The 22,233-nt window shown below is 43.1% G+C and overlaps 1 protein-coding gene across 1 annotated transcript in view; it reads left to right on the forward strand.

The window, feature by feature from the left end:
• Positions 1-1,292: 1,292 nt before the first annotated feature.
• The window catches only part of SEC24D (SEC24 homolog D, COPII component), a 56,643-nt gene continuing 35,702 nt past the window's right edge, over positions 1,293-22,233 (forward strand). Inside the window, exons 1-8 of the mRNA XM_077300452.1 lie at positions 1,293-1,495; positions 7,007-7,200; positions 7,845-7,971; positions 11,275-11,405; positions 11,674-11,952; positions 13,499-13,620; positions 15,945-16,056; positions 16,743-16,870. Coding sequence (XP_077156567.1) covers positions 7,050-7,200; positions 7,845-7,971; positions 11,275-11,405; positions 11,674-11,952; positions 13,499-13,620; positions 15,945-16,056; positions 16,743-16,870 — 1,050 coding nt within the window. The 5' untranslated portion in view covers positions 1,293-1,495; positions 7,007-7,049. The remainder of the gene's footprint in view (positions 1,496-7,006; positions 7,201-7,844; positions 7,972-11,274; positions 11,406-11,673; positions 11,953-13,498; positions 13,621-15,944; positions 16,057-16,742; positions 16,871-22,233) is intronic.

The following is a 22,233-nucleotide window of genomic DNA, read 5'->3' on the forward strand; positions in this document are numbered from 1 at the left end:
CTTCCACCATAAGGAAAAAAGAGCACATGATCACATACAATCTGCGCCTGCAGGTGGTTTATTGGTTGTAAGATACTTTTGGTATACAGACTAGATGGGGCCATAGAACTCAACGCAATTCAGTTTTTATACCGCATATGTAAATGCAAAATGCCACAGAGGCATTATAAACATAGCTTTTGAAATGATTGCCATGGTGAGAAATGTGTGAACGGAAAATTGCAGCTCCATTGAACTATGGATCCTAAGTGTATTTCATCAGCATAATAAAATCACACAGAATTGGCCCTTGAGGGCTTTTACTGTATAGACTGATTTTCAAGGACGTTTGATTTCATATATTATATCAACATTGCTTTTTAAAGTGAGTTTGCGACACACAGAAAGCACATCTTAGTGAGTCTATGCAAAAATCCCACTTTATTCACTCTAAACTGCAGTCCTAAAGCCATTTTTCACAGAGAATAGTACAGAATGAATAGAATATTACTTCTAAGGAGGCCTGACTAGAATTATTCTCACCAAGTTGGCTTGGATCAAACTTTGATTCTGTGACATCTTGTAATTTTTTAAACCACTGCAAGCACCCTACGAAGAACTGGAGTCGAGGATCTCAACATAAGCTCTTAAGAAAGCTAGGGCTGTGCTTTACAGACTTGCCAACCACCAGGTGGGGAATCTGATCATCTACCGGAATTAACAACAGATCTCCAGATTAGTTGATCTGGGGGGGGGGGAATGGTTGCCTTGGAGAGTGACTTCTGTGGCGTTATATTCCGCTGAGCTCCCTTCACTGCCCAAAGGGCACGTTCAAAACTTCCAGGAATTTCCAAGCCCAGAGTTGCCAACTCCAAGCCTCGTAGTCTTGCAGCAACCTAAGGCAGCATCTTGAGACGGATCCCCTCCACTCTTCCCTTTCCCAGCCAAAGACTCTTTTCAGGCCAATTGTTTCTCGGATAGCCGAGTTGGTCTGAAGTAGCACAACATTTGAGTCCCGTGGCACCTTTATGACTCACCAAGTTTTATTCAAGGCGCGAGCTTTCGTACACATGCACTGTGAGCACTAAAAGTGTGCATACACTCGAAAGGTCACGCCTTGAATAAATCTTGGTGTGTCTTGAGGACGCCACGGGACTCGGATGTTGCAGTTCCTTGGGAGAGTTCAGTGGAGGGAAGTAAGGGCAGAAGGCTTCTCCAGAGACAGTGCGCAGACTCCATGCGCCTTCTCGACATGCTCACTAGCGCTCAACTTGTCCGGCGCGCGCCGCCGCGCGCGTTCCCAGGCCCGCGGTGTCCCCGGCGCGCGCCCTCGCGAGCACTGTTAGACGTGGCAGTCCGCGGAAGCGCTCCCGGGCGGAGCGAGGAGCCGGCTGTCTCGAGCCTCCCCGTCCAGCGGCTGCTCCTGTGGCCGGACCGGCTGGAGACGGCGCGAGACTTCTGCACTAGCGCCTGGCCCGGGAGGGGAAGGGAGAGAAGAGGAAGGGAGCCCCGGCAGGTGAGACCAGCAGAGGGGAGCATCTTGGGCTCGGGGTCCACGTTGGGCTCTGATGCTGCGAGCGTGAAAGCCGAGGGGTGGGAGGAAAGCATCCCATATAAGGAGCAGCAGAGGCTGGCGGATGGGAGCAGCGTGCTGGGGTGCAGTAAGTGTGCCTGCTGGGGGCACTTGGTAGGCTCAGCGTGAAGGGAGGGGTGTATTTCCCTGCAAGAGGCAGCTGAGAAAAGTTCGTCCTTCTCTCACAGTGCTGGGGAGGGGGCGGCCGCTCTGTTGACAAATCAACCAGTGGGGCAATTGCTTAGGGCTTGGAGATGCTGCATGAAGTTCTTTGACGAGTAGAGTCAGAAGATCAGATTTGCTACATGGTCAGGAAACATATTTTTAGTGTGCTTTTTAGGTCCTTTCAGAAATCTTATTTTGTATCGTTACATTTCTAATTGACGTCTCATCGATATACTATAAGGTGTAGTTCTTAGTATCTTAAAATCCATAACATTTGACCGCACTTCCTTATCATGAATATTATACTTTCGAGGATTCCCAATATGGCATCCATGGGTGCCATTGTGCCCGCTGCCACCCTTCCTGGTGTCCGTCAAGTGTTTTTAGAAAATGGGTGAGTCCAGGTGGGCCTGTTGCCCAGCAGGGCTCCTGATTGGCCGCTAGAGATTTGACTGGATGTGCAAATTTTTTTTTTTTAGATTCCTTTGCAGCTACTACCCCCCTAGGACAAAATGTTCATTTTAAAAACCGTCCTGTTAAATGGAGCTTTTATATGAAATGTCAGAGTTACTATTGAAATGATACATGACCTCACTTTTGCCCTGGTATGAGTGGCTCCACCTTTTGTAGCAACCATTTTGTGGTTGGTGTCACCTCCTGTGGCAGCCATTTCCCAAGTGGACCCATCTGAGCTCCAGAGATGCCCACAAGTTCAAAAAGCATTGAGAACCCTGATGTGATAGATTTATACGCAGCTTTTCTGACATTGTACTTATTGGTCACTTTTGCAACAACTGCCCACAGTGTAAAACATATAACACAGAAGGAAATGGGGACCGGAAAAGAAGATGTAAACAAGCAAACTGAGGTGTAAACTCTAAGATACTTCATAAGACAGTTCCCTAACTTCCAGGTGACATAGCTGTTGCAGTAGAGATTTTGGGGCGTGGAGGAGACAAGGGCCCAGACATGCCAAGGGAGGAGGTTTTGCTATTCTTAATTCACTGATGGAAGTCAGCCATTCATTTACATTCTTTATTTGTAGTGGCTAGAGTAGAACTTGGGCCATGCTGAAAAATCTGGGGGCAGTAGATGAACACTGAGAAGAAATTGTACAACATACTTCACTGTGTGTCAAAAGCAGCACCAGGCAGTAGGGCTGTATAACAGCTTGCTGGTTTGGGCATATGGGAATTGTCATCCATTTCAGTGAATGGTCCTTTCATGTTAAATTTTTTGGCATCAGCTTTAGGTTTCACATTTTGGTTGTCATTTATTTCTGACCTATTCAAAATACAGCTACATACAAACTGATGATGCATGTGTTGGCATGCTGAAATTGTGCATGAGTAGATTTTGGTGTAGTTGCAGTCCAGCACCTGTTGCATCAGGACTCCAGGTGTTTGGTTGTGTTGGTGCAGTGATTAGTAATGCCAACTTCTAATCTGGCAAGCCAGGTTTGATTCCCTGCTCCCCCACATGCAGCCAGCTGGGTGACCTTGGGCTCCCCATAGCACTGATCGAGCTGTTCTGACCAAGCAGTAATATCAGGCCTCTCTCAGCCTCACCCACCTCACAGGGTGTTCATTGCGGGGAGAGGAAAGGGAAGGCGATTGTAAGCTATTTTGAGACTCATTCCAGTAGAGAAAAGTGACATATAAGAACCAACTCTTCTTCTTTTTCTTTGTTGGCTTTGTATTCTTCAACATGCTTGCAGAGTTACCCTGTCAGCTTCATGACAGGGTCTGTTATCTGTTCCACATAATATATTTCTTATGAGGGCTTGGAGGAGGAGGTGGTCTCATGGCTTAAGTGCCACTCAGCGCTTAACACCCACTCAGAGCGGCTGTCCCACCCCTGAGTGCCTCCTTCTCCAACCGGCTTGCCTGACTGTCCAGCAGCCAGCCAATCACCTTCCATCTCCCACCCCTGACCACCCCTTCCCCTTTCCACTTCCCTCAGACGCTGCAGATCCTTGTTGCGTGCGAGCTGCCCCTGCCGGTGAGTTCCTGCCTATGGGCCTCCAGCCTGCAGCCTTTCCAGGTCCTGGGAGGAGGGAGAGGCCATCCACCGAGTTCTTCCACCCCACCCCACCCCACCCCCCAATCTAGCGCCTGTTGTATTCCTGAATGCAACGGGCTTGGCCCCTAGTTTATTATATTTATTTAATTTATACCCTACTTTTCTACCCAGTGGAAATCCAAAGTGGCTTATATTGTTTGCCCTCTCCCCTTGTGTATCTTCACGACAACCCTATTGAAGTATGTTAGGCTGAAAGTGTGTGAGTCACCCAAGCTGAGTGGAGATTTGAACCCGAGTGTCCCAGATCATAGTTCAACACTCTAATCACTGCACAATGCTGATAAGGATTTGAACACAGATTTCCTAGTCCTAATTTGATAACCTCTACAACACACTAGCAGTGAGTTGCTCTTAGTCTAAGGAAGAAACCATCCAGGCATGTCAAAGCCATTAAATCAAAGTTTTCTGTGATACTAAACCAGCCTTATATATACTTGTTGCACTTGCAGGTCTCTTTTTCAAGTAACTCTAAATCTAATGTGCAGTTCTAGTGTTGCTTTAGGTGGTTTTACTGATGTGCTCCGTAACTTGAATTTCTAATGTATATGTATTTGAACAGAAGGATGGGATTGACCAGAGTGTCATTTATAATGCAACAGGGAAAAGACTCAGGTAACTGAACCAGCATTGTTTTGTTTGCATTTCTGCTTTCGGTCTTCTTGGTTTCTAATCTGAGTAAGAACTCTGACGTGGCACATTTTTTTCACGGTCTCCCAGTTGTGCAGGAAGTAGTTTCCTTTATTTACTATCACAGTAAAGAACATTACCAACTGCTAGCAGTTGTCTTGAATGTTATTCTTTATAATAATGACAATGCCGACCGTGGTGCTTTAATGCTTGCTTGAAGTGACCAAAGCTCAGTCTGCCACGTTTCATTCTGCTCAAAACAAAACAAACAAAAAATCTGCCGCTAGGAGCAACTGTGTGTGCTCATCTCTCTCTCTCTCTCTCTCTCTCTCTCTCTCTCTCTCTCTCTCTCTGTTTCATTCATTAAAAGTCCTAGAAGAGAGCATTGGCATTTTGTTCTTTTGCAGAGCTGTTTTTGCATCAATCTTAAATGCTCTTGTCTATTTTTAGGGGGGGAAATTAATTCAGTTTGCAAAAACATATAGAATATATGCCTACGAGGCAGAAATTCTGGGTATGTGACTGGGTTTGTGACCATGGAGCTCTTGGCCCTCAGGAAGCAGGCTTGTTCCCTGGTGTCAAGGGCTGATGGCCTGGAGAAGCTGAGGGAGAGAGGCCTGTAGACAAGACCTTCATGGGTCTTATTCTTCAGGAAACTGAGAACATCCACCACTATCTGTATTTCTTTTTAAAACTGATATACACCACCTTTCCCTTGTCGCTCAAGGTAGCTTACAATTCTGGATTAAAACCAACAATATGTAATAAAATAATACCACATTAATTTCCTTGACCCAAGAAAACTCCTCGAGCTCAAACTTCTTTTTGAGCCTTCTGTCTCTGTCCCCAAACCTGGCCTGAACTCAGGTTGAAAATGGTCACGGGTAAATAATCTTGGAGTCACCCTTCCTCAGAAAACCTAAATTTGAACCAGATCTGTAGTTAGTCAAGGCCTTCTTGCCCAGGGATGTTTTCTTTAATAATGATCTAATAACAGCCTCTTTCAAGAGCTTTAGGAATATCACTTCTATCAAAGAGGAGTTGATGGTATTCTGATCTGGGGAATGTAAGTTCCTTGTTACAAGACTGTCTGTTTGTCTGTCCATCCATCCATCATCTATCTGTGTATTCATTTTCTTACTTATTTATATACCACCTTCCTACCAGTTTGGTGTAGTGGTTAGGAGTGCGGACTTCTAATCTGGCATGCTGGGTTCGATTCTGCACTCCCCCACATGCAGCCAGCTGGGTGACCTTGGGCTTGCCATGGCGCTGATAAAACTGTTCTGACTGAGCAGTGATATCAGGGCTCTCTCAGCCTCACCCACCCCACAGGGTGTCTGTTGTGGGGAGAGGAATGGGAAGGCGACTGTAAGCCGCTTTGAGTGTCCTTCGTGTAGAGAAAAGCGGCATGTAAGAACCAACTCCTCCTCCTCCTCCCCCTTCCCCTGAAGCTCAGGGTGGTTTATATGAAACAGGGAACAATACAGATAACCCAGTAGTTGTAAACAATAACAATACAGTGAATACAAATAGAACAGTATAATAGAACAGTTGAACAGTGGTGAGAACATTAAATCAATTGCAGCATGAACACAGGTCTAAGATTTTGTCATGTCACATCTATTTCATTTTTTCTTCAAGATTTCTTTTTAATCAATGTGGCTCCTAAATGGCCAGAAATATTACATCTCAAGGCTACCTTAATAAATATACCACCACTATCCCCATCCCCCGGCATAACCTTTTCTGCTGTATTCCCAGGAATGCGTGACACTGTTGTCAACCATGACAACCTTGGCTTGACCAGTGTTTACCAAAAGCATAGCACAATTTAATGAAATTACTTTTAATAAATTAGATGAAGTAATGGCTCACCTATTTTTTCAATGAACTATGATGGCTGTTGTTGTCAGCCATTCAGTCGTGTCTGAATCTTGGCGATACCTTGGCAAAGCTGTCTCCATCACCCCCGATCCCGCAGCGCCCCCCTCAGCTGTGCAGTGTTCTGGCTGGTGTCCATTCCATGTACTTTGTCGGACTGGTTTTCTTCTTCCACTGACCAATCCCAGCATAATTTGCCTTCTCCATTGAGTTGGATCGCATGATACGGCTACTTCCCTGCAATTTTGTCCTGTGCAGCCATGGTAACTCTAAGAAGCTCCCGCGGCTGGGGCTGTGGGTCCTCTGAATCCAGTCACTGCCAGAGAAGTCAAGATTAGATATCTGTGCTTGATGGCGGTTTGTAATCACACTTAGACATATTTTCCTCTTGTAACTGTATTAAAATATTTGGCAAAACAATCAGAAAACTGCAGGGACAAGAACCGGGTTATCCTTGCAAATGGCAATAGTTTATTTTATCCATTGCACTTAATATGAAAGAAACTGAGCTTGTCACGTTTTCTAGTATGAGAGAATTTCTGTGTATTTTGGCAAAGCCAAGGAAGCAATTTGGTCATCCGCTTTCTTGTGTGACGACTCACAGGATATTTGGCTCTTGAGTCCAAATGTTCTTGCATCTTGCTTTGTCTGCAATTTGTACTGTGCATAATTGGGATTGCATTTCTTTTTTTTCAGATTTTTATGACTGGCTTACCTTCAAAAAGATAGTATTGCTGAAATGAATCAGCAAGGATATGTTGCAACACCCCCGTATTCCCAATCCCAGCCTGGAATGGGAGGATTTTCTCCGGGCTTTGGACAGTCTGCTTCTTCACCTCTGTACGGGCACTATGGCCATACAAGCCCATCATCTTCTGCATCTCAGTCAGGTAGAGCAACATTATGGTCGAGGTTATGTAAAGCTTAGTTGTTATTAGATCTGTAGGTCCATTCAGGACGCTGACACTTTCGCTTCAGTGCAAAGAGAGCTTTTATTAACCAGGAGAAAAACTGAACAGTCACAGGGACTGTTTCCTCACTAGAGGTATCATTTGGATCTGCATTTATAAAAGGTTGAGTTTTTTTGTCCATTTCTGCACTGAAATTTGACTCTTTGGGCCCAGACCCAAATTACCTCCTTACTTGCCCTGCAACAAAGGAATCCCCAGAAAAACTATTTTCATTTTTTTAAATGTGGACTAACGGGGTCTAATTTGGGGTTGCCAAATGCGAAAATGTGTGCAATTGGGGTTTTCCCCACACCCACCATTTTGAGTTCTTCAGGATACTACTAGACCTTCATGTTCCTGTCGAGAATTTGAGTTCTCCCTTCATTCTTTTAAAGTCAAAATTATCTTCTTGGTTACAGAGAAAACTTGGAAATTGTTGTTGAATACCAGGAATCTGTTGTGACAGAGGTGCTAAATGGCAAACTCCTTGTGCATTTTTCTTTAGGCGGTTGCTGATGTATCCTTTAATATAATGGCATGATGTTATTAACTGTCGCATTCTTCACTACATTTTATTTATTTAGCTATGCTGAAAACCAGTGTGCCTTTTGGGCCTGCTGCTCCCATGGCATCTCCACCTCCCAGCACCCACCAGCTTAATCAAGCCAGTCTCCAGAATGGACCCAGCAGTACAGCACAACAGTCGCACAGGTGATCTAAAAAACTAAATCATGAAGCAGGTTTTTATGTTTGTTCTCCTGCTGTTTTAGGATGGAAATAGATGCTGCTGAAAGTTGGTTTAGATCTATTAAGACCTTTCTCTGATTCTAAGCTGGATGAAGAGCTGGAAAAGTAATGGGCCAACGTCAACAGTGTGGCTTAGGTAGCTGACATGATTTGATCTCCATTTTTATATAAATGTGAAACATGATGCAGCGTGTTCCTTCTCTGATGGAACCAACTGCCTGTCAGTGTTCACCTTGCTGCTCATTGTAGTGCAAAGAAGCCAGTGTTCTGTTAGTAGAGATACAAGCTAGAAAGGCAGGCCAAATAAAGTTATTGGCTTGATGTACCCAGAATGACTTACGTCAGGGGTAGTCAAACTGCGGCCCTCCAGATGTCCATGGACTACAATTCCCAGGAGCCCCTGCCAGCGAATGCTGGCAGGGGCTCCTGGGAATTGTAGTCCATGGACATCTGGAGGGCCGCGGTTTGACTACCCCTGACTTACGTTATGAGGGCCAGTCTGGTATAGTGGTTAAGACTGTTGGACTAGTGTCTGGAAGAACTAGGTTCGAATCCCTGCTCAAGCCCTGGAAGCCCCCTAGGGTAACCCTAAGCCAGTCATGCTCTCACAGCCTAACCCACCTCACAGGGTTGTTGTGAAGTTTAAATGGAGGAACAGAGAATGATATAAGCTGGTATGGATCCCCACTGGGGAGAAAAGTGGACTTTAAATAAATTAAATAATTAAAATTACATAAATCCCAGGCTGGAAATGTAAACATCTATTTGTTCATGTCCTTAATGGGGCATGCTACAGTTCTAATGGATCAGATGGATTCCCGTGGGTTTGGGCTGCTTATCTGCTGGTTGGATGATCGATCCCCATTTAGCCGCTTGATAAGTCTTTTAAGCAATAAACTTTGTTCCTGAATTTGTATATTTCTCACTATTTTACACTGATGCTGTGGAAGTGCCTGCTGTTCCCAAACCCCACCTGCCTTGTGCAAAGCTTCTTGCTTTATAAACATTTGGGTAGGATGGACGTTGTACAAGTCCACATAATGGTTCTTTTAGAGAAATACTTCTTCTGGTTCAACTGAATCCTTTGCTCTAGAGTGCCTATTAAGAGATGTATGTATAAGTCAGATTAATCAAGGGGAAAAACTTGATTCTTTCATTCCTGGATCAAAAAATTATTTAGATTAGAGTTCAAGGCCTAATTTGATCCATATGTTTTGTGCAGCCTTAATGTGGAATGCATTCCCCGGATAGAGAATAACCTTTGACTTGCATGCCTGGTTTAAAAAGATCAAAGCCGCATGTGTGTGAGCCATGAGATTAGTTGAGTTCTGTTTCAGTTCTTTGTTTCCTTTATGGCATCCTCTGATAGTGCCAAACAAGAGTTAATAATGTTATATTTTACGGAATTTACAGGCAATTAGTATATGGTCTAGCATATATCTTAGTTTTCCATCCTGAAAAAAACCTCTTGAGCAAGTTTTATCTATAGATATTTTTGGTAAATTAATCGTGATAGATTCCCCCTCCCATAGCCTCGTGGTTTACCTGAGAGAATAACCCCAGCAATCAATCAATCAATCAATCAATCAATCAATCAATAAATAGCACAACATCTTTGTCAAAAATGGGTGGGAGGAAAGGCCTAGTATAGGATAAGATGTTGAGGAAATGCCAAGTGAAAAACTTTGAATATGAAGAATAAGCAAGGGGCAAACCACTAAGGAAAGAGAATCACTGAATCATTAAGTACATCAGGCCAACTTGAAGCTAATTCAAAGCTCCTTTAGAAGCACGTAGGCTACAGTTCTGTAGATGCTTATATGGGAGTAAATCTTACCTGTACCTCCTTGGTGAATATTCGTAGAATATGAACTGATATCTGTAGCCACTGCTGGCTTTTACCTTTTCACCCTCTTTCCATCCCCTCTGTGGGACTGTTGTTTAAAACGAGTATGTGCAGCAGAAGGGGTTTCATTTGTGTATTATGAATCATTTTGTGGTGTCTATCATTGTTTGCGTTGCTCCTTATTTCAAAAGGATTAAATAGCTCTTGAGGAAAGTAATGCATATGTGAAATGAAAGTGTCGCCTTTACAGTGGGACACACATTGTTCCAAGAAATTCAGATCTTACTATTCGGACAGAAGACTGCATTCGTGTTAAGTCTTGCTACATAAATAGTATCAGTTGTTCTCTAAGGCAGGGGTAGTCAACCTGCGGTCCTCCAGATGTTCATGGACTACAATTCCCATGAGCATCTGCCAGCAAATGCTGGCAGGGGCTCATGGGAATTGTAGTCCATGGACATCTGGAGGACCGCAGGTTGGCCACCCCTGCTCTAAGGTCCTGAACTGAAGGCACATGATGCAACAGGAAGTGGTTGGTGCCTGGAATAGCAATTTTTTAGAGACCTATATATGGCTCCTTCAGTTCCTGAAGAAATGCGTGCTGCAAATGTTATATGTAACATGCAAACAGACTTCCTTGTTAGATTTTCTGAAAATCTTTGTGAAAATGTTTGTGAAGTAAGCCTACAGTCATAACGTTTGCAGACTCTGCCCTTTTAAGTGTTGTCTGTGTAAAGAATATTGTATTAGGTTGGAGTCAAAGGATCAAAGAGCTTTGATAAATGGATGGAACTGATCTGTCTCTCCACTCCCACTTTTGGAGGTTCTGCAAGAACAGTGTGTCGGGGGGGGGGGCAGAGAATCCTCAGTGAGAGAATGAAAATCACCCCTCCCCCCTCACTGGAGGTCAGATTGCCTTGTGGGGATCAAACTAAATTATGATGAAGAAAAAGCGTTGTTTTTTATTCCCTACTTTTCTCTTTCATGAGGAGTTGCAAACCTGCCGGTATGGTGGGGCTAAGAGACTTTGGAAATAACTGTGACTGGTCCAAGGTCACCCACCAGGTGTCACGTGGAGTTTGAGGGAAATCATCCCTGGTTACAGTTTACCACTCTTAAGCACTGTACCAGCTGACTTGTACTTTAGTCCATCCCAAATTCTTGCCCTGACTTGGATAGCCCAGGCTAACTCCATCTCAGAAACTAAGTAGAGTCAGCTGTGGTTAGTATTTGCATGAGAGGCCACCAAGGAAGAGCATGATTGCTATGCAGAGGTCCACTATGGCAAATGCTTAACATCTCTTGACTTGAAAACCCTGTGGGCTTGCCAGAAGTCAGTTGTGACTTGATGGCACTTTCTACCACCACTACTGTCTTTCAATTTACCTACTTTGTGATGTGATGTTACTTTGTCTCTTCAGGTATCCAGCTGCTCCACCTTCCTATTCCTCGTATTACCATCCTTCACAAGCTTCTTACCCAAACAGTGCACCGCCTTCATCTACAGTACAGCTGGCTAATCAGCTTAGCAATATGCAAGTAAACAGTTATGGTCAGTGATACACAATCATTTGTACGATAAACTATTAAGGGATCATTAATTTTGTTGAGTTGAACGTATCAAGATTAGTAAAGTCATACCTACCATTGAAGCCCTACAAGATTATTTTTAAAAATAATAATATTAAAAACTAATTTGATATCAGTGATGTTTTATAACACGGACAATAGCTGCATGGCACACAGTTTGTTATTTGTTTACATTTAATCATTATGGTTTTTTTTTTTTGTATATGCCTAATCATTGTATTTTCATACAGGTCCAAATAATGCTCCAACCTTTCCTCCTCCTCTACCATCCGGTCTCCCACCTCCAACTTTGCAAGGTCTCCCACCTCCATCACAGCAAGCAGCCTTCCCGTCTGGACCTCCAGTTTCTCCACCACTGGCAAACAACTTGAATAGTCACTGCTCTCCACCTTCACTCCCTCCAGGAGCCAGGCAGGAAGGGATCCCTGGCTCTAGCCCACTGAATGCAAATCTGCAGCAGCAGCAAGTTTCAAGCCAGCCTTCAGGCCCAGGATTTCCTCCTAACTATAGTGAGTTTGCATGCTAGTCTGTAGTAATGACTGCCTTGCAACAGCCATTTTGAACCTTTTTTGGGGGGTGTGGATGGCAGCTGGTAAATAATTTATACCTTAAGCTTGCTTTTCTTGCCTGCAGTTTCTCAGTTGGAAGTAACTCCTGGGGCCATTCCGCACCCGTAAAATAAAGTGAAAACCTTACCTTTTGCAGATGCTATATTTTGGCGTTTTGCATGAAGTCACCAACATCCAGTGTCCCAGCAGCAAACCAGCAGCTACATCCTCCATTTTAAAGCAAAAGTTGGGGAATCCCAAAAAGTGGATGATCCCAACTATTTGGTGCAAACGAGAGGAGAGCACCCAGCAAGCCGCATGCCAAAGTAGCGCTATCTCCGCCTCCAGTGCCTGCCCTCGCACCCACCTCTGTCTTTTAAAGCAAACTGCCTGGAGCAATGAATACACATTAAATTGCCCAGGCAAAGCAAAAAAAAAAAAAATCCCACCAGTTAACACACAAAGCATGCCTCTCTAAAGTCCACCCTCCCTAAAATTGGGAACAAGATTGCTTCAAGGCTAATGATTCCAAAAGGGGTAGCATTAAAAAAAGCACTATGCATCGATGATTAGATGCATAGGCATCTAAATGGAGAAGTTTTACTTAAAAAAAATAGCTTGTATCTCAGGCCCTTTAAAATAAGAAGAAAGGCTGCCTGGCTTGATTGACAGGTGGAGGAGAGTGGCGATGATAGTGCGTTCCACTCCTCCGCTATTTCAAGCAGGCATGCAGAGTGCCCAGAAGTGCAAGAAGGCAGCAGAGGGAAGAGAGACAGCCAGGAGGTGAGGAATGAGCAGAGGTGCATTATTTAATAGCCATGGTGCTGACATAATGCTATTTTTTTCAATGTGCAGATATGTCCCTGCTTTTTACTTACACATCTGCATGCACACACAAACACAGATATAAGCTTAGAGTACTACCCGATGATGTGCCAGCTCTCTGGCTGGCTGTCAATGGGCTCTCCCCCACTGAGGGCCAGTCAGAGGCTCTTCCTCAATCCCTCTCCTCTGGGCTGATTCTGGCACTTACAGGAGGAGGGGAGCTGCCAGGAGGCAAGTGCCCAGCTCTGGCTGGCTGTCCACCCCCTCCTCACTGGAATACAGTAAAGGCTGGGCATCCCGCCACCTGCACTCCGTGGCTAACTCCCCCCATCCCCCTAGTTGCCAGTGGAGAGTGGAAAAGCCCAGCCATGCATGTTCCCCTCTTCCTGTCCTCTTCGCTGCCACTTCCATAGTACCCATGCTACTGTTTTTAGCCCCCCTCTGTCAGCCCTCAACCCATTTTTAAAATGGGCTTGTGTGTGTGTGTGTATGGAAGGTCTAGGTCTCTGTGAACATGCACATTTAAATTGGTAGCTTAATGGGAAGTATCGGTCTGTAGAGTGTCATTTGTGAGGATGACAAACTCTTACCAACTGGTGGAACTTAAAAATAATAGCTTCCAAGTTTGGAGAATTTGACCTTTAAAAAAATATTAGTGTTTTTCTTATTTTTACCTTTGCAGATAACTTTGCTCCTCCCATGGCAGGAGCGCAGTTGTCCTATCCAGGTGGCCTTCCCTCTGGCCCTGCTCAGCTAGCTGGACCACAGCAGAAGAAACTGGATCCTGATTCCATCCCGAGTCCAGTGAGTAACAATTTCAGGCAGTGAGAATGTAGTGATTAGTGCGGTTTGTAAAGTTGGTTAGTTGTTGGATCTAACACAGTATTTTTCAGAAGCTGTATTATATATATTGATGGATTATACCTGTATCAAGTGATCATATATTTTAAATAAATCAGCCTCTACCATTTTAATGAATAAAAGGGTTTTAGTATATTCTTCCTGAGGGAGTGGCCTTTGTAATATGTTGCCTCCAAATATTGTCTTTAGATACTATGAGGACTACCAAGTAGTTTACTTTATCGGATGAGCATATAATAAACCTTAAACTACAATTCTTCTGGGAGCCAGCTTGGTGTATTGGTTAAGAGCAGAGGCTTCTAACTTGGCAAGCTGGGTTTGATTCCCCACTCCTCCACATGCAGCCAGCTGCGTGACCTTGGGCTCACCACAGCACTGATAAAGCTGTTCTGACCGAGCAGTAATGGATATCAGGGCTCTCTCAGCCTCACCTACCTCACAGGGTGTCTGTTGTGAAGAGAGGAAGGGAAGGCGATTGTAAGCCACTTTGAGACTCCTTCTGGTACCAGAAAGCAGGGTATAGAAAACAATTCTTCATTAAAATGCATATCCTGAACCAGATTCATGGGCAGTATTGTAAAACAAGCCTAACACAATCCATTTCTTCATTAACAATATTCTGACAGTTCTGAAAGGATATACTGTGTCATCTCTGTCAAAGAAGGTGTAAACAACAAAGCCTTTATTGGCGTAACAGAAGGAAAGAACAAACAGAAATAAAATGCAGTACAAGCATGGAGTGAACCAGGTTTGCAAAACAGAATTACAGACAATCAAGTTTGGTTACAGCAGTTGTAGCGTTCATCTGTTCCATGTTGGCAACTAAAATCTGGACTAAGATCAGTGCAATTGCATGCATCTTAGCAGAGTCCTTCTCATTCAGTACTATCCCAATACAGTGTTCCTTGTCGAGGGTGTAGTCTGCATGGGGCTTTCTACCCAGTCCCAGTTCAAATGAATCCCTCCCATCTACACTGAATTCAATTTGCATTTTGATTTTTGGCACTTTAAATTTTCTCTCTGAAATAAACATAATTGATTCATGGTGACCCTATCTATTCCCTGCGATATCCTGGAGTGGATATAGGCCTCGATATTTCAAAACCCAGATTAACTCTACCTTGTGCCTCCAATGCTGTGACAAAGAAGTCTTCCCTGACTGGCCAGGGTGTCAGTTCAAAGTCTCCCTGGTTCCCAGTTGCAAGGCTTGTCTTAAAGTGACTACACTCCAGAAGCCCTAACTTCTCTCCACAGAGATTTGCCTCTTTGTTTTTTCCCCCCTCCCCTGCTGCCTCTAATCCTCTCCACCACCACCCCCAATTGGGCAGTGTGGGGGGGGGGGGAGGAAGACCCAAGTTCAAATCGATTTGAATTCAGCAGGACCCACAACAGAATAAACAAAGTAAGTGAATCAGCCCAGAATCAGCCCAGATGGATAATGTTAGCCTTGCATAAAGATACTCTCCAAGCTGAACAACAACTTTCAAAGTGAGGACATTCTAAGATTAAATGATCCAGTGTATCTAGAGTGGGGCACCTATGCAGGCATAGCCTTTGGGAAACAGAGATCTTATTAAATCTGCCTTTTGTTAAATTAGAAGGAAAGATTCTCATTCTGGCTAGCAAAAAAGCTCTTATTGCAAGTGAATTGTCTAATGCGCAAAGATAGGGATGTATTTCTCTATATTCTGTTGGTATTCCCCAGTGCTTTGGCAAACACGAACTAACTGCCTCAGATCTCAAAAACTGAATTTTCAGATCCTCCAGTCTATGGATAATCTGCAGCAATATTGATTTCTCATCATGTCCAATCTCATTGTTGTTATTTTCTGTTGGACTGATGCTGACCAGTTGGACACAAAGGGTTCTTCCAGTAGATTAGACACTGGAGTCCCCTGGCGGAGAGTATTAGTTCATTATGGTCCCTGAGATTATGTCAGTTTGGAAGCTATTCTATTTACATGCTTTTAAGGGCTGATTGACAACCAAAGAGGAAATAGTTTTCTACTGTTCTGTTGGGAGACTTATGCCAATGGAAGTGTTTACTACATTTGCGGTTTGGGTGTGCTTTCTCTATTAATAGAGACCACAAAAAATGACCTGTTTAGTCACCTCAAAGAGCTTGACTCTTAAACCAAGGTTTTGGCCAAGCTCCAATCTCTCCAATGTGCAGTAATGAGTGTTTAGTATGGACCAAAAACTACTATAATATTGTAATGAAACCAAGAAATTCCTGCTTACACTTAAAAAAATACTTTATTCATTAGATTCAGGTAATCGAAAATGACAAAGTTTCCAGGGGAGGTCAAGTCTATGCTACAAACATCAGAGGTCAGGTTCCCCCTCTGGTTACTACAGATTGTGTGATCCAAGATCAAGGTAAATGTGTAATAATAAGAGCCTTTTTCCTAGATGAAATTAAGATCTCTCATGGCTGAAATGTTCAAATTTAATTTCTGCCATGTCTTTGTTAATTTTAGAACCACTTTTTTTGCTTCCTGTGTGAGTCAGGTTGGATAACAGTGTGTAGAAATACATTGTATAGCTGTAGGATTCTATTTCCTTAATGACTTGAGCATCTTCTATCAATGATGTAGTGGTTAAGAGTGGCAGCTTCTAACCTGGCAAGCTGGGTTTGATTCCCCACCCCTCCACATGCAGCCAGCTAGATGACCTTGGGCTCGCCACAGCACTAATAAAGCTGTTCTGACCAAGCAGTGATATCAGGGCACTCTCAGCCTCATCCACCCCACAGGGTGTCTGTTGTGGGGAGAGGAAAGGGAAGTTGATTGGAAGCTGCTTTGAGACTCCGGCTAGAGAAAAGCAGCATATAAGAACCAACTCTTCTTCTAAGCCCTATTTCTTTGGCCATTTTGATCTAATAACTGGATTTAAGATAGTATTTTGTGGGAATGGGGTTATCTTGGGTTGTCTAATATTTGAGATTTGATGAAGATTTTAGCAGGAGGTCTGGTTATTGAGCTGACGTAAAGAGGGTGCTGAAGAGGAAGGCAACATGTTGTACCTTACGTTCATTTGTTTTGGTTGTCTTTTGAATGCCCCAGGTCACGCCAGTCCTTGTTACATTCGATGTACAGCATACTGCTTTCCCTCATCTGCGGATATGGCTAAGCAGGCTCAGATTCCACTAGCCGCCATCATCAAGCCATTTGCCAGTGTTCTACCAAATGCGGTAAGCAAGGAAACATGGTTTTTATTCAGAAATTTGGGGTTTTACTGCCTGTGTTTTTCTTGGCATTACAAATGTTTTCAGCAAAACAGCAGCATATTTTGTATACAAACCATCAGTATTTAGCAATTTGCATGTCCAGGCTGGTACATAAAAAAGGTTTCTTAGACACTTGAACTGCAGAGACACATCCAGGCTATCCTGCAAAGTCTTCTTTATTGAGACCTTGGACTTACAACTATCAGAAGCAGGCCTTTGGAACAATAAAATAAATGTCGTCCTTTCTTACCCTCCTGGTGTTATTAGCTAACTTTCTGGGTTGAGCTGGTACCTGCCAGGATGCTGGATACAGTCACCCACTTCAGAATACCCATATAGACACATGCTCCCATGTATTAACTATAGGTTGATAAAGGGGTAATTGTCACACCTCTTCCAGGTAAAAGCTTGATCTCTGTATGCTACGGCTAATAAAATGAATACCTTCATGGGTTACATCTACATAGGCTCTGGCAGCTTTTGTGAGAATTTTACTGTGATGAAAGGGTAAAGAAGATTGGTCAAATATCAAGACAGTATTCAAAATTCTGTCGCATCCTCTAAAATGAGTGGTCATGACCTTGCGAATGGGATAGACCTATTAAACCTCTCAGATACTCTACCTGCCAGCTTGGTGTACTGGTTAAGAGTGGCAGCCTCTAAACTGGAGAACTGGGTTTGATTCTCTACTCCATATGCAGCCAGTTGGGTGACCTTCAGCTAGTCACTCTTCTCTCAGAGCTCTCAGCCTCCGCTACCTTACAGGGTTGGCTGTGGGGAGAGGAAGGGAAGATGATTGTAAACCACTTTAAGACTCCTTTGGATAGTAAAAAGTGGGGTTCAAAAATGAGCTCATCTTCATCACATTCCCTTTTCAACAGTCATCTTGTGGGATCAGATTTGGGCAAGTAATATATAAAGGGTTTCCAGAAATCTATGAATTGGAAAGAGATGATTGTATTTTAGTTGTTTACAGAGAGGTTGCTGTCTGTAATGTGGGCCTGTAGTTCTTTTACATTTGATGTAAGCCACTTTGAGTCCCATTGATTGGTAAGAGAAGTGGTATATAAATATTTTAAATAAATAAATGTAATCTTGTCTATATTGATTTATTGGTCCAGATGACATAGTTTCTTTCCCTATCCCAATAGGGATGATCTTTGAAGGCTATTTATAATTTTTAGAGAATACGATTATCATTGTTTGACATAATTTATTTTTAGCAAAGCACTGCTTTAGCAACAGGCTGTAAAAATAAATGCTAACAGTATAATCATAATAAATGTTAGGCCAAGCTCTGCAAGTTTGTTTTGGAGATGAATGAATCTTTGCCAAGCTTGGATAAACCAGATGATCTTTGCTGGTTTGGCAAAGAATTATCATATGGCTGTATTTGGATATTGTGACACAGTTTACTAATTTAACAGAATTAACTTTTGCTTTATATTCCCACTTTCATGATGGTAGTCCATAGTCTGAGGAAGAGTGCTTGCACTCGAAAGCTCACTAATGAATCTTTGTTGGTCTTAAAGGTGCTACTGGACTCTGATTTTGTAGTCATAGCAATAGATTGATAGGAAGTTAGTACACAATAACAATTACCTCAAAAATCCTTCTAGCGATGTAGCTGGGAAAATGTCAGCCATGGCTGCCGGGAAACCCTGAACTTTATTATTATGAAAGGAAACAGTGAAGCAGCTCATTGAGCAGCCATGAAAGGGTCAATGAATAATAGAACCAGGCAGCAAAAAATTTGCTTCCTGTTTTCAACCCGCAAACAGGATGTGAGCTGAATTGGTGGGTGTTTGAACATTTCTTATAGTAACTAGGTAACTGCCATCTGATTGGGAGGATAGCTGGCTTGTATTTCTCTTTTTCTGAAGATTGGACTGGGCTTATGTGAAAAGTTTTATGTAAGCTCCCTCTTCATAGTGTTGGCAGAAGTTTCAATATGCAAAGAGAAGTAGAGCACCAAGCTGCTTAAAATAATATTATGACAAGAAACAACTTTGTAAGGAAAGAGGAGAGATAGACCTAACTGTCTACCTGTTCTTCATTCATTCATGCTGGGAGGAAGTGTGCTCAACAGTGCAGGGGGTCTCCAGTTGAGCCAATCAGGGTTCTCGAGGAGATTGAAAAATATCATGAAGTTCCTAGCCTAACTATGTCGAATACACATCTCCTCCCATGCCCCTTGAAGGGATGCTCTTTATATCCCGTTCAATCATGCACACTGCAGATCTTGCATATTTCAACGCATAGGAGTCATCTGTAATCTGTAACCATTAATAAAGTCGATAAGGGGTGCTGGGAGAAGCTGGGACTCACCACCTAACCACCAATCAGGTCGGCTGTCCCAGCTGTCCCATTCCTGATTGGCTGTCCATCCAACGAATGGCCAGTCAGGAAGGATGTCCTGCCCCTGGTTGCATCCCCTTCCAACTTATTCCATTTGGAAGACGTTCCAGCCCAGTAAGCAGGAGCCGGGAGAGAGGGCAGAGGACGTGGGACCAGTGGGGGAGGGAGGGGGAGCTCCTGCCAGCGTTCTTGCTACCTCAAGCAGCTCCAGCCATGGCCTTGGCAGACCTTGGTAGAGCTGCTGGGGTGGTGGGAGGAGGAGAGGACTGGCCGCCAGAGCTTCCCCCCTGCCCCAAAAAAGCCCGCCGAGGCCTTTCCTGTCCTTCGCTGGCCTACCTGGGGCAGGGGGATAGTGGCCTAGTGCCCATTTTATTCAGGGATTCCATAGGTTAGTTTACACATAAGTGTCTGCTGCTGCAAAAAAAGAACTTTTAAAATGTATATGTTGTTCTTCATCCAAAGTCTTTGCAAGATGCAGCTTCAGTCACTGTAAAATGTTTGTGTTCAATCTGTGTACCCGTGAATTCAACTTGGACAGGTCACCTGGACTCTTGAGGCTGTCAAAGGCTCAAGGATTGTTTCCAAAGTGCGTCCCAAAGATCCAGGGCACTCTGAATTAATTTTGGTTCTTCAGGTGGATGTGGATGTGTCTCAGTGGATGCATCCAACACAGGGCACTAAATAAGATTTCTTTGGTTTAAAAGTTCTTTCGATCACTTGCTTCAGAAGGGTGAAAATCTTCTTTGCAACCCGCCGTGGGGCCCCAAGTTGTTAACTCGCAAGAAACCAAAGATCCATTTGGCTGTTAACACTATGTTTACAGCTATAAATGTCACTGATCCAAATATATCAGCTGAGTAAAAGCCATGCGAAGTTAGGTATGAAAAAGTGAGCCGCTTCATCCATCAGTTATTTTAATGACTTCCCAATAACAAAGTTAAAGCCGCAGCTTCTTTTATTAGCTATTACCTGTCACTTCTGCATATACGGTTTGCTAACTCTCTGTCCTGTCCGTCCCTCCCTTCTGATTGCTTATGCTTGCTGACATTTTGGAGACCGGCTGTCCAGTAGAGTTCCTTGATGATCATTTTGCATTCCCATTCCATGTTCCCGCTTCTGTCCCAACTGCTGACTTTCCCTTGATAAACGACATGGCCCAACATCCACATAACAGTCAGCACTTAGAATTTGAGAAGTAGCTGCATACAGTCTGTGGTGTTCAGCACCCTGGCCTCACCTCTGCCATTGTTAGAAGCTGTATCTAATACCCAAGCACATCATAGCTGGACGGGAGAGGGACAAATGTGAACCACATAGAACAACAGAATTACAGAAGTGGAAATAGTGTTTGAAGATAATATATGCATAAGATATTGTAGAGGGTGGATGACTCTGCCAGCACAGGTTTCTGAATGTGGACTTTGTGTAATTCCTGTTTGCTCAGGCTAGTCTGGTCTAACACTAAAAAATTGCCCATGTCTGGATTACAGAACGCATTCCTTTATGTGTGATAACTTGCATTACAATCAGTTCATTCCACTTTCCTGATTCAAGAACTTCCAGACGCTTTGGGAGGCTTTAATTGTACAGATGGTTTAAGAGGCATTTTATAATAGAACAAAATGGCCAAATAAGGGTTTTTCTTAATGATTGTAAGTCTGCTCATGTCTAAGGATTTTCTCCTTTGAGCTATGTCTGTTCAGCTACTTTTAGCTATTCCTAGATGGGATGTGGTCATGAACCATTAGCTTTATGCAATAGCAATATTGTCAGGGTTCCTTCCTTTTTTCCCTCTTGTTTTACTATAATGGGTTTGATCTGTTCTTCTGGTGTCATGACATGCCAGTGGGGTATTTTACCCATTGGCCATCTGTGAATGTGTTGACCACCCAAGGATGTCTGTGTCACCTCTTACAAATGGGCAAGTTCAAGAAAAGGGGAAGTAAGTATCAGCCAATCCTGGAAATTTGCTTATTAACATATATTTGTTGTTAAGAGGTTACTCTTAAGAGGTTACTCTTATTAAGAGAATTTTGACTGCTAAGTCTGCTAATATATAAACTTGGCTGCATGATGGTTTGGATCCTTCAGAAGATTTCCATATGCGCAGTTGCTAAAATGTTGTCCTGCTGTCTGCTTATGCTAAATGAAGGCAATTTTAACCTCCCCCCAACAAACACACACCTATACACCAGGTTTTACAAATGTGCACTTCAGAGCACAAGAGACAATTTTGAAACTAAATCAGCCATATGGTTCAGTCGATTGCTCCATATGCAAATTGTGTTTTTTGTTAGATTAGATTAAAGCACGGTGTTGCTGCAGTGGTGTTAGTGAATTTTCAATTCCGCCATCCTTTCACTGCATCCAACTCTCTAGTTCTCCCTCCCCCCCCAAGATATCGAGATATCATATCTGTAATTTGCTAATGTAGAAGGAAGGAATGCCTAACCATTTTATGTTTGTTAATGCACCCATACCAAAAGTAGCTAAACTAGTGAAGTATGCTTTCCCAATAAAACATTCTCTCACCTGTGTAGGCTTCAATGGTGTTTGCGTAACCAACAAATTATTCTGTGTAGACTTGAATAATGTTTGCATAGCCTCTAGATTATTCTGATTTTAAAAGTTTCATGTGTGAGATTAGCCTTTATATTATTGTTTCCCGGATGAATCTACTATTTATTTTAAACAGCTAGAGACAAAGTGGGTGTTCTTAATATTAACTGTGAATATATCTGTTTCCTTGTGACAAACATTAATATGTAATGTGATAATAAGATAAATTAGTAATGCAGGTTAGACATTTCCTGACTTCATTAAGGAACTGGATTTCATCTTGCTGTCCTTAGGGCAGTATGAATTTTTCCTAGCGATTTAAGTGAGATTGTAATAATCTGACCCTCTGAATTATTTTCATATCCTAGTTCACAGTGACACCTACAGAGGATACAGGGCATAAATTTGTT

This window comes from Paroedura picta, chromosome 10 (assembly GCF_049243985.1).
Source record: "Paroedura picta isolate Pp20150507F chromosome 10, Ppicta_v3.0, whole genome shotgun sequence".
NCBI classification, from domain to species: Eukaryota; Metazoa; Chordata; class Lepidosauria; order Squamata; family Gekkonidae; genus Paroedura; species Paroedura picta.